Source organism: Microtus ochrogaster, chromosome 7 (assembly GCF_000317375.1).
Source record: "Microtus ochrogaster isolate Prairie Vole_2 chromosome 7, MicOch1.0, whole genome shotgun sequence".
NCBI classification, from domain to species: Eukaryota; Metazoa; Chordata; class Mammalia; order Rodentia; family Cricetidae; genus Microtus; species Microtus ochrogaster.
In genome coordinates, this window is record NC_022014.1 from 39,427,428 (window position 1) to 39,443,258 (window position 15,831).

Here is a 15,831-nt window from a genome sequence, read left to right on the forward strand (position 1 = left end):
CCGTGTCCTCAGGTATACTGGATGGATACCCCATGCTGGGGCCACAGGCTCCCAGCCTAACCTGGCTGCCCTCAGTGAGATGATACACTCTACTTTTAAAATACATTTACTTATGTACAAAGTGGGTTGATACAAAAAGTAACCAGATGTACACACAGACACACCCCTAAACCTCAAGAGCCTGGACTGTGGCAGCAGAGACAGGAGTCTGACCTTAGTCTACTGGGCAATTATATCTTCCTTGGCATGGGGGCAAGCAAGGGCACTACCCTCAGAATCACTAAGCTCTGGTCACCCAGGACCTACTCCTCAGCAACCTGGAGTTGTTGCCACAAGCTGCCTCCAAAAGGCAAGATAGATATCCCAAGGTCCAGCAAGCTTGGCTCAAAATCCTACCAGGGAGTAGCCACCTGCCTTATCCCAGATAGGGATGTGACTTGGTTAGTTTGGGCAAGTAGGAAGGGGGCTGGTAGCCACTTAGCATCCGACTACTCTTTATAGACCCCACAGAGCTTGGTGATGGGCAGGGTCCCAGCTCAGGACAACCAGGGCTCTGGTGTCCTTTGGTCTAGCCAATTCTCAGTCATCAGAGCCTCTGTCTTGTCGTCTGCGAGATGGGCTCCTTCCACTGTCCTGGCTAGGTCCCCGCTTCCTCTTAGAGCAGGGGGAGATGTCAGAATCATGTCTCTGGTGTCTGGGCCTAGGAAGACAAGGACAACCAGACACTTGAAGCGTCTCTCACTCTGCCAAGGATCCCAACAGGCCTGGCCAGCTCTCCCTCCACTTCCTTAGTGCCTCCCCCAATAGAGTTGGGCCTAGCCTACCGAGCAGGAGAGGGAGAAGATGGGCAGCTGTCAGTCTCCCTTTTGTGTTCTTTGTCTTTCTTCTTCTTGTGTTTCTTGTGTTTCTTCTTCTTTTTCTTTTTTTCTTTCTTGCTTTTCTTATGGCTCTCTGTACTGTAAGAAAGAACACAAAGGGTCTACGTGTGAAGAACTGGAGTGTAGCAGCTGAAAGCTGAGGGCAGGGCAAGGCAAGGCTAGGATAGCACAGGGTCTGTACCATAGCACTGTACAATGATAATGTCTACATGTTCTGAGTTTATATTGGTAAGTGAGCCTAACATTAGGCTCCTCATCCAATCCACAAGGCTAAGCTTCCCTTTGGAATGTTGCCAACCTAGGCGCGCGTGCCCACCCCCCCCCTTGGGGAGAGCCAGCTTCTCACTATAAAGCCTTGTCTGATCTGGAACTCTCTATTTTACGTAAGTACAAAGTTGAGTTGTCACAAAAGTAGAAGTAACCAGTCACACACAGCTAAATCCCAAGGCCTGGAAGCCAGCTGGCGGGAACTCTCAGAGGTCAGCCTGCCTCTCCGTCCACCAAGTGCTAGGATTAAAGAAAAGCACCACCGCTCCTAGCATCACACTTTAACTGCTCCACCTTCCATCAAACTGGCTGGCACCAGGGCCCTGTCTAAGTAGCAGCTGCCTGTTGGGTCACCAATGGCAGCTACTGAAACTCCATCCCACTTTCAGGTTTCTGGGCATCTGAATGGACAGGCATATCCAGCCTGAAGGTGGAGGCCCAACAATTTCAGTAAAGCCAAAAGAACTAAGGCAGTGCTTGGCTCCTTCAAAAAAAGAGCCAGTGCTCAGCCTCCCAGTACGACACCTATGGGTTTGGACATCATTCTCTTCTGTGAGTACACTGTTTCTGAAGTGTCCCCATACCCATGCTTGGCACAGCTCACATAGGATGCCAGCAAGAAACTCATCAGTGCATAACACAGGTAGAACAGGCACTCAGACTCACTCCAGTTGAGCCTTGTCCTCAGCACGAGGCTTCTTCCTGGCAGCAGATGGGGCGGTGCTTGGGCCTTCGCTGTCCATGCGGTGGTGCTATATGAGAAGCGCAGCTGCGGGGAGGGACACCCAGCACCTAGGGAGTCCCACCCCACACCTCCCCAGACACCCCCAAGCCCAGGATCCTGAGCATTGGGATTTACAGGGTTTACCGTGAACACTGACAGCCCGAGCTTGGCAGCCTCTTTGTCTTCCCGGGATAGTGCCACACGGCCTGCGGAGCCACTGCAGAAGACAGAGCGGTGAGGACAGTTCTGGACCACCGCCCAGTCTTGCCCCCTTTACCCCAACCCGCCGCACCTGGCACTGCCCAGACCCAGCAGCCGGTCCACGCCCTTCTCTTCAGGGTCACCACCTTCCCGTTTGCAGATCTCCACGAAGTCCTGAGGAAACCGGGCGGAGGGGGTGGAGTTCTAGGCCGGTACAGATGGAGCCCCGCCCGCCCTGCAGACCCCGAACCCGCAGCCCAGACTCACCTCCTTGCTCAGGCCGGTGGGTTGTTTCCTCACGTTCTTGTAACCGCTGCGAGGGTCGAGGGTGCACGTCAAGGGGCATGCGCCCCTGTGGCCTTCCGCCCCTGCCCTGCCCACATCTAGCCCCGCCCCGGGGCCTCCCAGACCCCTCCCCGGAGCTCGCAGTCGCCCCGCAGCCCAGGCACTCACAGTGCGGCTAGCAGCGCCTCGCGCTCCGCCTCACGCACAGCCGCCAGCTCTTCCTCACGGCTCGGGCCGGCACACGGCGCGCGGTCCTTCGCGTACCAGGTGAGGTCGCGGCCCTTCTGCCAGCGGCCCACTGGCGCCATCAGCGAGTTGCCTAGGTAGTTCTCCCTCTGCTTGTCGGTCTTCACATCCTCCCAGTTGAACTGGTCCTGCCCGCCACGCACGCCGCCGCGACTGGAGCCGAACATGGCGTCGGAGCCGCTGCACAATCTCCAGTACCCGCAAGCCCCGAGCTGCCGGACTCCCGCACCCCTCGGCCCCCGGATGCCCGCCGTGACGTCACACGCGCGCCTGCGCCTCTCACTAAGTCCGCGCGCCTGCGCACTGCTTGATTCGGGCCGCCTCAGAGGAGGTCTGTCTTTCCACCCGGTGTTAAGTCAGTACTTCACCCATAGGCGCATCCTTTATCCCATTACGACGTGCGGCTGCGCACTAGCTTCTCGAAAAAAAATGGCTGCTGTGCGACCTCACACGTCGATCTTCGGTGAATTGGGATGTCAACAAACCTTGGTGACACCAGGAGGGACCGGGGACGGGCGCCGCGGGTCTTGTGCTTGGAGCCTTTCCTCCTCCTGGAGAGCCAGGCGTACTAACCCTAAAGGACTGGGATCCCAGGTAAAATGAAAGTGGCAAGTGAAATAGTGGCAAAACTCCTGGGAACACTGAGGGACGGATAAAGTCGCCAAAGAAACACAAATCAACTCTTCTGTGGCACGAACAAGTTAAAGGCCATAAAGTCCAAGCAATCAGCCCTAAACCAGAGCAACCTGTGTTCTCTGCAGGTGAGACTTTACTGAGAAGTACGAAGAACAGAGCTAATTGCATTATGTTTTGATGGGGCATGACCAAGACAAAAGTCAAGAGTAACTAAAGTTCGTTGAAGATAGATTTAGCTGTCGTTTGACCCTAAATCATTAGTTGAAACTGGCAGACAATGAACGATCAAGTCGATGTCTGGACTAAAGCTTAAATGATGAATTATTCTGTATTATAGTGTCAGCCCTAACTGCCCGTAATAGACTGTGTGGCAAACTACACCCTTACAAGTTGGTCTCAAAATCAGAGATCCACCTGCCTCTGCCTCCCTGGTGCTGGTATTAAAGGCGTGTGTCACCATCACCCAGCTCCCATTGTCATGTTTAAATCATCCACTAGGGGGGCTGGAGAGATGGCTCAGTGGTTAAGAGCATTGCCTGCTCTTCCAAAGGTCCTGAGTTCAATTCCCAGCAACCACATGGTGGCTCACAACCATCTGTAAGGAGGTCTGGCGCCCTCTTCTGGCCTTCAGGCATACAGACAGAATATTGTACACATAATAAATAAATAAATAAATAAATAAATAAATAAATAAATAAATAAATAAAATCATCCACTAGGCTTGTTCTTGAAGGATAGGCCATTAAGGTGATGAGATAGAGCCTCATAGATTAGTGCTTATATGAAGGGAGCCCTGGAGAACTCTCTTACTGTCTGTCACTTGAGTATAAAATGAGATGTCAACTGTCGAGAACCCAGAACAGATCCTTTGTCTGAACTCAATAGCGCTGGCATCTGGATGACTTAAGGGCGGTGAGGTTCTTTTGTTTGTGTTGGGGTTTCAATAAGGTTAAGTGAGGATACAATGAATTTGACATGAAGATGGAAACATCCCATGTTGTTATTTCTCAAAAAGGGAATTTGGAATGTCAACAAATGTGGAAAGGAACACAGAAATGCCTGGGCCCTTCCTCAGCTTCTACAGAACAAGGTAAATAATGTTCCTATACCTCGGATATTCTTCTGAAGACAATCATTGTTGTGATTTCGATAGCCTTGAACATACTGGCCTGTGAAGCAGGCTCCTCCAAGCTTCAAATTTGTAACTCTTGTTATCAAAGGAGGTGGGAAAAAAGCAAGCCTTGCCCCCTGGTTTCCAGTTCTTCCAGTATTAATCAGGAGAGGCAACTTGGCTAATGTTTTCCAGTTTGTTTTTGAGATAAGGTTTAACTGTGTACCCCTGCTGGCCTCACAGAGATCCACCTGCCTCTGCCTCCCAAGTGCTGGGATTAAAGGTGTGGCCACCACACTGCTCACCCTAGTATTTCTTTAGGGATCTATCTAGAGAGCAGTTGGATCAGTCCCTTGTGAGAACTCCTTTGTCACCGCTTTTGGAGAAACTTCACATATTCTACAAGACAACACATGTATAAAATCTGCAGCTGTGAGAATTACTATTTATAAAGTACCCAGGGCTGGTGAGATGGCTCAGAGGGTATGGGCCAAGCCTGGTGAAGCAAGTTTGATGCCCAGGACCCACATGGTAGTGAGAACCAACTCCCACAATTTGTCCTCTGAACACACACATACCATAGAGTGTATCCCACCCTGTTAATGAAAGTACCCCATCTGAGCTAGGCGTGGTGGTGAGAGTGTAATCCCAGTTCCCTAGAAGGGTAAAGCAGGAAGTCTGGAAGTTCAAGGACTGCCTAAGCTTACAAAGAGATTTGAAAGGTAGTCTGGGCAATTTAGCAATGCCCTGCCTCAACATAACCTGGCACTCTCTGGCATCCCAGAGAGACCTGGACAGCCCCAATTTTGCTCATGTCTTTATTCTGAATACATGGTGAGTACCTACAAACAGCTTGTACAAGCCCCGAGTTCATGTCCTGGCTTTGGAGGACACAATTGGAACCAGATCCCTCAGAAAAGGATCACACAAGGACTGGATGGATGGCATGTATGGACCCAAGGGGAGCTGCACAATAAGGGAGCAGCTGACAGACATGTGGGCCACAGTGAAAGAAGAGTAAACCAGTCATCTCCCAGAGAAGCTTCTGAGGCCCTCACTGCTGACCAAGTATGCTAGGACATAGAAGGCTGAGTTGCACTGTCTGAGCACAGAATGCATACTAGGTGAAGCTAAGAGGAACATGGCTATGGGACAAGTGTCCAGACCAGTTCCAAGCCTGTACAGCCTTGAGTAACCACCTATTCCTGTGAGAACCGGAATCTGAAGCAACTGACTACAGCCGTGAAAGGCTGGATGGTCACAGGCCTGCTTTTCTTGAAGTTAGGTACTGTGTGCACTCTTGCATCTGGAGGCAGCCAATGGAATTTTACATCATCATTAAGATGTACAAAGGTTCAAGCAGCTGTTTATAGGCTTTGGTTTGCGTGGCCAGTTATTCTGCAGACTGGAGTAGACTAGGGGTTCAAGACACAGCCTGGCCAGTGGTGGTGGCACACTTCTTTAATCCAGGAGGAAGAGGCAGATGGATCTCTGAGTGAGAGGCCAGCCTGGTCTACAGAGGAAGTTCCAAGACAGCCAGATACAAAGAGAAAGCCTGTCTCAGAAACAAAGACACACAGCTTGGCCACATTCCTGGGTACCCAAGGGCAGGAAAGTGTTTCTCCCTGGGAAGCCTTTCAGGGAAGGACCTATAAAGGCTGGGGCTGAGGATAATCACTGCAGACCACGTGTGATCTAGGAGTTAAACTTGGAGGTTCCTAGTGGTAGGCAGGTAGAGCTGTCCACTGTCCATATACTTCACAGCTAACCTTTTAACCGTGTTTAAAACCCAGAGGTTTGAAGCTAAGTGTGATGGCATATACCTTTAATCCCAGTACTCAGGAGGCAGTGTCAGGCCTGGTCTACGTAGGAGTTATAGACCAATCAGAGTGAAACTTTGTCTTAAAAAAACAAAACCCAAAAACACAAATAAAAAATTCACAGGTCTGACAAAATGGATCCTAAACCGACTAATCCGTTCTAACTCCAGGGCCTTTCAATCTGGCTTTGAGCTGGCACATACTTTCCCGAAATGATGAACTTCAGGGCGGGACTTACACACAGAAGACAGTGACAGGAGGCTATGGTTTCAAGAAGGTATGATTTACAGACAGATGCCTCCCATCCTTACAAAATGTCTCTGATGTAACACCCTGACATAATTACTTCTTGGTCTTGGTCCAAAACCTTTTGTATCGTTCAGTGTCAAAACTGTCGATCATCTCTGGCTCTTCTTCCTTCTTCTGCAGGAGCTGAGCCTCACGTCTTCGGAACCGGGCCCGGCGCTCTTCTGGAGATAGGGCATCCAGGTCTAGGGGCATCTGCATGGGGAGAAGTGAAGGCATGTACTCGCTATTGGGGAGAGTCAGGAAAGTGACCGGGAAGACACCTGGACCTCTTTTACACGGCTGTGCCTTCTATCCTGTGCTGGCCTACTAATTGGTTAGTCAAATCTGTAACTCCTGTTTGGAAGGGAAATGTTTTTCTACTCCTTTCCCCTAGGTTTAGTGTATGTTTGTTTAAGACAGAGTTTTAATTTGCACAAAAGAGCATCAGACTCACAGCAACCATCCTCAGCCCCCAGAGTGCTGTAGCAGCTCTGTGCCACCATGACTGGTTTATGTGGTCCTGGAACCAAAGGCTTTATGCCTCTTAGGCAAGCACTCTACCAACTATGATACACTCCAGCCCAGATTTGGTGGGTTTTGTTGTTTGGCTTTTGTTTGTTTGTTTTTTAGATTTATTTATTATTTACACAGTGCTCTGTCTGCAGGCCAGAAGAGGGCACCAGATTTCATTAGAGATGGTTGTGAGCCACCATGTGGTTGCTAGGAATTGAATTCAGGATCTCTGGAGGAGCAGCCATGCTCTTAACCTCTGAGCTATCTTCTCCAACCCTGTTGATTGTTTTTTTAAAACAGACTTCTTAAGCCTGGCATGGTGACACAGCCCTATAATTTTTTTTTTTTCGAGGCAGGGTTTCTCCATAGCTTTTTGGTTCCTGTCCTGGAACTAGCTCTACCAGACCAGGCTGGCCTCGAACTCACATTGATCTGCCTGCCTCTGCCTCCCGAGTGCTGGGATTAAAGGCGTGCACCACCACTGCCCGCCAACAGGCCTATAATTTAAGCATTTAAAGAGGCAGGAAGATTGGAGGTCAAGGTCAGCCTCAGTATGTAAGTTCAAAGCCAACCTGGTTTTCATAAAACCCTGTACAAATAAAAGAACAAAACCCAAAAAAGAAATGACTCATTTGTTTGTTCTAATTTTGGTGATTGGAGTTTTTGGTGTAAATTCCTCCAACAACCTGTTCTCCTCCTCCTCCACTTTAGCTATGTATGCAACCTCAGTTCCAAGTTCGGGCACTGAGCCCCAACACTATGGCTCAGCAAACACCTACTGAAGGACGCTTACCGCTAGCATGCGTCGTGGCTCCCGGTATCGGATATGGATGGTGGAACCGTCCTGCTTGACCAGTAGCACAGGATAGAGGCGAGCATAGGCCTGGCGGCGCAGTCGAGTAAGTGAGGCCCTGCTGCTGTCAGCTCTCCTCGAGGAGGTGTGTAGGTGGCAGGGTGCAGGAGTGGCTGCCCTCATGGCACAGTGCCTCAGCAGACTACAGACAAGACATGCAAACATTGGTTGATGGGTGGTGCTGAGCCAGATGGCACCAAGTACCCAGCCAGCCAGCCAGCCACTGTCAGGGGAGGACAGAGAACTGCCCGGCAATCAGTGAAGATTGTTGATTCACATTGAGAGGGGCCTCTGCTGAGCTATTAGCATCATTGAAGCTGTCTACAGTGGGTGGCTCAGGGCACAAGCCTCCTAGCACCGAGGACAGGGACATACCTGAGGGGACTGGAATTCCAAGCTTTCCCAAGCAGGCTGCCCAAAGGCATTGTTTTTCCTTGGAGCTGTGGTGGCACGAGGAAACAGTCACTGGCCCAGATGTAGGATCTGTTAGGCAAGGGAAAAAAAAAAAAAACCCTGATTTTTCCACTTGATTATTGTTCTAAAATCCTTGCCTGGAGCTACATCACAGCTAGGTGCACCTCTGGCAGCACATCTACTGTGGCTCCGCATTCATTGGTCCCGGAGTTCCCTACAGATACACTGACACACTGTCAGCACTTTGCTGTACAATGGCGCAGTATTTGCATATGACCTGTCACTGGTTCCCTTGTGCCTTAAATCACTTAGAATACCTAAAAGAATACAAAGCCAGGTGTGGACTACATGCATTTCCAACACTCAGGAGACAGAGGCAGGAGGATCAGGAGTTCAAGATTATCCTGTTACACAGGGAGTTAAAGGTCAGACTGTGTCGAGACTGTCTCAAAAAACTGAAGCAAGCAACCTGAGCGTATACACAACCCATATAACAGTTAAGTGATTTTGTTTCCAGGAAAACCCTATGTTCAGTGTAGACTCTATTTAAAAAGTTATCTTCGATCCGTGGTTTGAATTCTCCGCGAATAGTCAGGCATGAGAGCACGGTGTCACTTGCCAGTCTATCCTACCAGCTCTCCGGCCTCAGATTAGAACAGCTTGTGGGGGCTTTTCATAAAAGTTGCTACCAGCGTCCTATCCTCCAAAGACTGAGTTCGTTTCAGCAAGACCAACGCCCACCCATTTCTGAAGGTTATGGAGTCAGAGCCTCACCCTGTGCGGTGTGTGTGTGGTGCTTGGTTCTTTCTTATTAACATCGTTTTAGTTTTCATAATAATACGATTATGACAGGACGCTTATCAGATTATTATAAAGTCTGATTACAGACAGGAAAAGAAGTTCGTGCTAACTTTCTCCAATGCCAGAAACTCCCAAAGTAGTCTAGGCAGGTGGGAAGTCGAGTGTCCAACACTCAGCAAGATTAAACCAGTGGGAGAGTGCATAGATTAGGAGGTTCCCACTGCCTCGGAAGAAGCGATCCCGCTGGTCAGTGTCCCAAGTCCGGGACAACCTGCTCTCCAGCCACGGCGACAAGGCTCGGGGTCATCTGTGGAGAAGCCCCTTTCTATTCGCCCCACACGACGGTGTATGTCCCCCTCCCTTTCACTCGTCAGTGATGGGGCCGGTTGCTGCCGGCGCCCAAGAGACTCCAACCTGCGGCTGCCACCTTAGCGTTGGAGGGACCTCGTAGACCCGCCCTGCAGAACTTTACTCAGAAGGTGGGAAACCATGCGGTGTCTCTGTAGACGATGATCGACCCTTGTCTGTGACCCAGTTCTCCTGCAGTCGCCGCGGCGCGCAGCAATGATGTCACGTAGCGCGGGCTGACGTCCTCCGTTAAGGGCGGAGTAAGACCAGGTGGGCGTGGTTGAGACTGACTGAAGCCTGCCTGGTTAGTGATCCAGGTACACCGGATGGGGCTTACCCAGCATTGCTATGGGTGGCAAAGCCGGTGTAGGCAAGGCTGGCGCTTTGCACTGGGCGGAAGGCGGTCGGGACTCTGGGACTTTCTGGGGTGCAGGCTGCATGGCGCTGTGCAGTTCGTGGATGGAAGCAGGACAGCATTGCTGCTGTGCGTCTTTGACATCTAAGTTTTCACGCCTGGTTGTTTTCCAGGTTTGCTCCGGATCCAATGGTCGCACTTAGACCCCTTTCTCTCAGCAAGTATATGGCTTGGCTGGGGGTGCGTGGTGCACCCATGTCTGGAAGACGGACATTCAAGCGCCAGGTCGGGATGACCAAACAGCCAACGTGAAGGAGGATTGTTAGAAAACAATCGGTTCTCCAGAGCCAAACTACACGACTTTCAAGTATCGGACTGGTATCTCCTGAGTAACTCAACACTAAGGGGTCCTGCAGCTCTCCATCGTCTTGAACTTGCGGCGGCAGTTATTGCGAGCCCTGGAGGTGTGCTGCAGTGCAGGCTGCAGGACTCTCCGTAGTTTCTCGGGAGGACTACAGAAGGTTGTCTGTTTTACTCTCTATGCTGCCTTTAGAAGCTTTTTGCCACATTGGGCCCCTGGTGTCAGTGTCCTAGAATTTTTTCCTTACCCTTTCTTGTTTTGTAAGACTTTAAGACAATCCTGAAGCCATTTTTGACAATTCTGAATCCTCTCAGCCTCTGTGCCATAGTGCTTCCCCTCCTCCCCTGGGAACCAAGGACCTAACAGCTACACTCGCACGTACTCAGTTCCTGAACAATCACCCATATACGAATGCTTTGGTTCGGTCCCCTGGGAAACGGGGTCAAAATGACCTCTTACCTCATCTGATCTGGCAACAGCTCTCCAGTCAATTATTGGTAATAGTCCTTTCAAATAAGCCAATCAGAATAGTCAAAGAACAACCCCCCCTTGCTTCTGTGGCCCCTTTAAAAATAGACTGTACCCGCTATTCGGGGTCCCTCGGCTTCCCGAATGCTGGGGGACCCTGTCATGACAGAATTAATAAAATCCTCATGCTTTTACATCGGCTATAATAGATGAGATGGTCTCTGGGGGCGACTCCTTCTCCAACAGTTTCTTCCTGAGTTCCTTGTCTTTTATCATCCCTCTTTAGGTTGCACTGGTCAGTATTTCCCTGTCTCCTCCTGGGGCTGTCCTGTATAGGCAGAAGTCTGCCAAGGGACACAAAATGAGAAGTCGTGTTTTGTTTCGGTTTGGTTTTGCAGCCTGGCAGCCAGCCTCAAAGCTAATCGCACACGCTGGCCTACAAGTGTCGTTATCAGGTTGTAGGAAGCATGGGCCACAGAACTGCCCTCACTGCCAATCCATGCAACTGTAAACTGGTGCCCATAGGATCCCCAACAGGAAGCTCCAGCCGCCTTACAAAGGCCAGGTGAGCCCTGTCAGTGGCCTAGGAGCCACATGGGCATTGTCTGAGGAAAGGGCTGTTAGGCTTTCAGGCTTCTCTAGCCAGCTGTTCCCAGTAGCCCTCTTGTTCTGTAGTCATGCTGTCACAACAGCTGGCAAGGACTCCTGGGCGCTGCTGATAGTGTCTAAACTTTTAGACCAGCGAGTGTACTAAGTGTTGGGTAACCTTTTTGTACACGGTGTCCTTCCTCTCTTGCCTAGGGCACATTCTGATTGGTTAATAAAGAACCAACTGGCCAATAGCTTGGCAGGAGAGGATAGGCGGGACTTCCAGGGAGAGATAGGAACTCCTGGAAAGAATCTGAGGCATGGGAGATTCACCAGCAAGACTTGGAGGAAGTTATTTGTGCAGGATCGAGGAAAGGTAACTGAAGAACCAAAGTTCCTCCATTTTGTCCTCTGCCTCCATCTTGTATTGTGTAAGCTGTTTTCTATAAAACATTCCAGTTCTCAGAAATGGCTACGGACAAAAGTAGCAGGGTAGCCACCTGGAAAGCACAGATAACCACAGAATGTCCCCACCCAAAGGTCAGCCGATAAGAAAACTTGAGAAGCAAGGGGTGATGGTGAGGTTTGAAACTAAAAATCTGTGAAAAGTCTCTACGCATGAGCCAATCAGTATTCAACCCATCACCCCAAACCCTGCTAATGTAACTTTACTGTCTTTTGCCTTTAAGTGATGCTCTCTAGAAGGGTGGGACACCTCCCATTGCTCTGCTGATGAGGTCCAGGCCAGCCTACAATTGCAATAATAAACCTTGCTTCTTCATATCTGTGAGTCAGTCTCCTGTTGGTCTTTTGGGGTCCCCATGGACTGGGCACAATACTCACCATTGTACCTTGCCAAAATAAATTATTTCACCAAGCAGCAATGGTGCAGAAGCGGGGTTTCTCTGTAGCTTTGGAGTCTGTCCTGTGTAGACCAGGCTGGCCTCGAACTCACCAAGATCCACCTGCCTCTGCCTTCCTAGTGCTGGGATTAAAGGCATGTGCCACCACCGCCTGGCAACACGAGGAATTCTAAAGGATTTGGAAAGATAGGGAAAATTCTTGGTCTGAGCAAGGAAAGAACCGAGATAAGCATGGGTAAAAGGCACCGGAGAGCTGTGCATCAGGATAATGGAGACCAAGGTTCAGGAGCTGCCCTCCAAGCTGCCTTATCTCAAGCAGCACAACTCTTCTTCCTTCCAAGTTTCAGGTCCCACAGACACTCAAGACAAAAGGTTACCTGTGGTGACTATTGTCATACAAAATGCATTCTGGCGTCACACTGTCTCAGCATTACAAGTATTACAAGTACCTGTGACAGAATTCCCAGTGCTGGCACCCTGGCTCCTGCCTGCTCTCCTCACCCCTGTCCTCTCCAGCCCCGGGGCTCTCTTCTCTGTCCTATAAAAACCTCCCATTTTGGTCACAGTTTCTCTTGGTCTCCTGCTCTTGACTCTTTGTTCTCTCTCTTGCCCCTTTCTTTTCTCTTTCCCTCTTACTCCCCCACCCACCCCTCTCATGGCCTGATTCATTCTGCTGGTCATGTTTATAGTCTACTACTCCTTTCCCTGCTCTGGACCCTTCCAGATGCCTCTGGCTTTACTCTCCCACGTGTATACAATAAAAACCATCTCCTTAATCATCTCTCTTGGTTCCTCTTGGTCTCTGGTCTTCTCTGTTGCTTTCTCCGCTCTTTCCCTCTTGACACCCCACCACCATCCTTCTCATGGCCTGGTTCAGTCTGCTGATCGTGTTGAGTCTACTTCTTTCTCTCTCTGTTCTGGAATCTTCCAGATGCCTCTAGCTGTACTCTCCCTCATATCTATAATAAAACCCTTCTCTTCAACCATATGGTCATGTCATTTTTATTCACTGGGAAACTGAAATTTACACCTTGCCTGCCCTGGAAATCCCTTCTAAACTGTGATAAATTGTCCTTGAGCTTCTGTTTGAGGCCAGTTCTTTGTCTTTGCGCCTGTTTGTGCTAGTCTTCACCTTTTATTAATAAAAATAAGAATGTCAGTAGGATACTGATTTCCCAGGTACCACAAGATGGTTCTCCTAAGACTCCTCAGTATTTCTAGTAACACATCTTTCCAACTTTTAAATTCTTCTTAAAATTATGTATGTATATGAGTGTTTTGTCTGCATGTGAGTCTGTGCACCATGGGTGTGCCTGGTGCCCTTGGATGTCCTGATACTGGGATAATACATGGTTCTGCAACACCATATGAGTGCTAGGAATTGAACCTGGGTCCTCTGCCAGGCAACGCTCTTAACAACTAAGTCATTTTTCCAGGTCCCACCCCTGCCTTTTAGTTCTTTAATTGACAGAAAAAATTAACCTGTTCCTGAACTCCTAGATGGCCCCTAGAGTAGGGCCACAGCTAGGATGCCAGAAAAGTAGAGCCAACATCAGCGTGTGTGATGCCAGCCATGGCCCCACATGGACTGCAACCAGTCACACTGTGTGCGGAGGAGAGCCTAGGGCCACCCCCACCCTATATATGAATATATGATGCCACACCCAGAGGATTTAGCAGTTGCCCTGATGCTCCTCAGGCTGTCCTTAGGACAAAGCATTCTTCCTCCTGGTGTGGGAGTGTTTGACTTGTGCCTTCCTCACCATTGTATAGAGGGGGGTATGTAGCTTGTTTACAGGAGCCTTCAATCTAGGGGGAGAATTTGGACTTGGACTTTTTTGAACAATGTCTTGCTTAGGGTTAGTATTACTATGATGAAACACCATGACCAAAACCAAGATGGGTTGGAAAGGGTTTATTTGGCCTACACTTCGACATTTTAGTCCATCACTGAAGGGACCAAGACAGGAACTCAAAACAGGGCCAGAACCTGGAGGCGGGAGCTAATGCAGAGATGGGGGTGAGAGAGTGGGAGGAGTGAGGGGGTAGTGCTGCCTACTGAATTGTTTCTCAAGACTTGTTAAATCTGCTTTCTAATAGAACCCAGAACCACCAGCCCAGGGATGGCTCCATTCCTCCCCCATCAATCACTAATTAAGAGAATACCCCATGAGTTTGCCTACAGCCTGAACTTATGGAGGCATTTCCTCAACTCCTTCCTTCCCTTCCTCCAGCCTGCATCAAGCTGACACCGAAACCAGCCAGCACAGCAACCCTCATTGGAACTCAGCACTGGTTAAAAACACAAGAAGCCAGTTTTCACACTGGAGGGCCTAAACAGAGTCCCTATCCTAGCACATCATGTGACTTGGAGTATCTGCTCTAGAACTTGTCAACCTCTCAGCACAAAGAACCTTGTGTGTCCCCTGTGGAAATGGGGCATGGTGGCAGGATGCTGTCTTTACAAGTGTGCCCTTCTGAGTACTAATTTTGCTTGGGGAAAGGGCCCTGCCTCAGTTGTCCTACCCACCAACAGGGGCTTTGGTTGCATGAGCATTCACTTGGAACTGGTGGCCCATTGTGGTGATGACCTTTCCTAGTATCCACTTGCCTTTCTGTAGGCTACTTATTTGGAGACAGATATTCACCTTCTCCCTCCCTCCCTAATCCCCCTCTCAGTGTGTGAGTGGGCCCTCATACACCCACGTCTATGTTTATGTAAATGACAGATAAGGATCAATCGAGTCTCCTCCATCAACCTCCTTTACTCATCCTTTGAGACAGAGTCACTGGACCTGACTTCAGGTCCTCTATGATACCTCAAGGCCATAAATATGCCCAGGTCCTGATAAAGGTGTTCAGGTTTTGTCCAGAGTGTGGAAGAGAAGTGACCCAGGCCCAAGCCACATTCATTCAATCCTCACATAAACTCCACATTCTGACTTCCTCTCTCATGACACTATTCCTGTTGCTTGCTTGTGGTCTCTCTGGAAGCAAACAAACATTCCAGTGAGCTCCAGTAGGCTGGCTCGACCTGGAGTAGGTTTTGAAATTGCAGTTGACCAGTAAGGAAGCTCGGGTACGAGTATGGGGATTGGTTATCTCTACTGTGGGCAAGGGGTTCAAGTTAGAGGCAAAATAACAGCTGCAAGGAGGCAATCTGTTCATTGGCAATGTGGAAAGACACCAGTCCATGAAAAGAAGGGTTTGGGTTTTATTTTTAAATTGCATTGTGTTTATTTATTCTCTGTGTGTGTCTGTGCAGGGAGCCCATGTACCATGAAGAACATGTGACTATCAGAGGCTAGTCTGCAAGATGAGCTCTCTCCTTCCATCGCGTGGGTTTCTGGGAGCAAAAGCAGGTAGTCAAGCCTTGCAGCAGGCACCTGTATACCTTCAAGATATATCCTTGGCTCCTCAATTTTTATTTATTTATTTCAGTTTTTGCTGTTTTTTTTTCTTTTTTCAGAGAGGGTCTCTCCTATGTAGCCTTGGCTATTCTGGAACTTGCTACATAGAGAAAGCTAGATTGGAACTCACTATGTAGCCTAGGCTGGCCTTGCCTTTCTTTCTTTTTTCTTGAGTTATTTTCTGTTCAAATTTATTTTGGAAGAAACTATTGCTTTTAAATTTGTTTCATATTCCTATTTCTCACTCCTGTTTCACATCCTCCAGTCTGAAATATCCTTTTCTTTTTTTTAAATTTATTTATTTATTAAGGGTTTCTGCCTCCTCCCCGCCACCGCCTCCCATTTCCCTCCCCCTCCCCCGATCAAGTCCCTCTCCCTCATCAGCTTGAAGAGCAATCAGG

At 49.3% G+C, this 15,831-nt stretch overlaps 2 protein-coding genes across 5 annotated transcripts; both read right to left on the reverse strand.

The window, feature by feature from the left end:
- Positions 1–106: 106 nt before the first annotated feature.
- C7H1orf35 (chromosome 7 C1orf35 homolog) lies at positions 107–2,860 on the reverse strand. 2 transcript variants are annotated; one of them, XM_005349980.2, is made up of 7 exons: positions 2,524–2,860; positions 2,338–2,383; positions 2,162–2,244; positions 2,014–2,086; positions 1,812–1,897; positions 825–956; positions 107–700 (listed from the first exon to the last, which is right to left on the reverse strand). In XM_005349980.2, exons 1-7 carry the CDS (start codon positions 2,766–2,768, stop codon positions 580–582), a joined length of 786 nt encoding a protein of 261 aa, XP_005350037.1. In that variant the 5' UTR covers positions 2,769–2,860; the 3' UTR covers positions 107–579. The 2 variants fall into 2 exon arrangements, with proteins under 2 accessions (XP_005350037.1, XP_026635977.1); XM_026780176.1 differs by having other exon boundaries at positions 2,005–2,086.
- A 3,570-nt stretch (positions 2,861–6,430) lies between these two features.
- On the reverse strand, positions 6,431–9,621 carry Mrpl55 (mitochondrial ribosomal protein L55). Of its 3 annotated transcripts, none has more exons than XM_005349981.1 (4): positions 9,452–9,621; positions 8,198–8,305; positions 7,763–7,964; positions 6,431–6,669 (listed from the first exon to the last, which is right to left on the reverse strand). In XM_005349981.1, exons 2-4 carry the CDS (start codon positions 8,245–8,247, stop codon positions 6,511–6,513), a joined length of 411 nt encoding a protein of 136 aa, XP_005350038.1. In that variant the 5' UTR covers positions 8,248–8,305; positions 9,452–9,621; the 3' UTR covers positions 6,431–6,510. The 3 variants fall into 3 exon arrangements, with proteins under 3 accessions (XP_005350038.1, XP_013202575.1, XP_026635979.1); XM_013347121.2 differs by having other exon boundaries at positions 9,465–9,598; XM_026780178.1 differs by lacking the exon at positions 9,452–9,621 and adding an exon at positions 9,259–9,401.
- Between the last annotated feature and the right edge of the window lie 6,210 nt (positions 9,622–15,831).

What these genes read in the sequence shown, in the direction of transcription:
- C7H1orf35 (XM_026780176.1), bottom strand. Translation starts at nt 2,768, where the DNA reads ATGTTCGGCTCCAGTCGCGGCGGCGTGCGTGGCGGGCAGGACCAGTTC. An exon ending in CCACCGGCCTGAGCAAGGAG is followed by an intron (nt 2,245 to 2,337) that starts GTGAGTCTGGGC and finishes CGGTTTCCTCAG; the next exon opens with GACTTCGTGGAGATCTGCAA. An exon ending in CAGTGTTCACGGTAAACCCT is followed by an intron (nt 1,898 to 2,004) that starts GTAAATCCCAAT and finishes CTTCTCATATAG; the next exon opens with CACCACCGCATGGACAGCGA.
- Mrpl55 (XM_005349981.1), bottom strand. Translation starts at nt 8,247, where the DNA reads ATGCCTTTGGGCAGCCTGCTTGGGAAAGCTTGGAATTCCAGTCCCCTC. An exon ending in TGGAATTCCAGTCCCCTCAG is followed by an intron (nt 7,965 to 8,197) that starts GTATGTCCCTGT and finishes TCTTGTCTGTAG; the next exon opens with TCTGCTGAGGCACTGTGCCA. An exon ending in AGCCACGACGCATGCTAGCG is followed by an intron (nt 6,670 to 7,762) that starts GTAAGCGTCCTT and finishes CTCCCCATGCAG; the next exon opens with ATGCCCCTAGACCTGGATGC.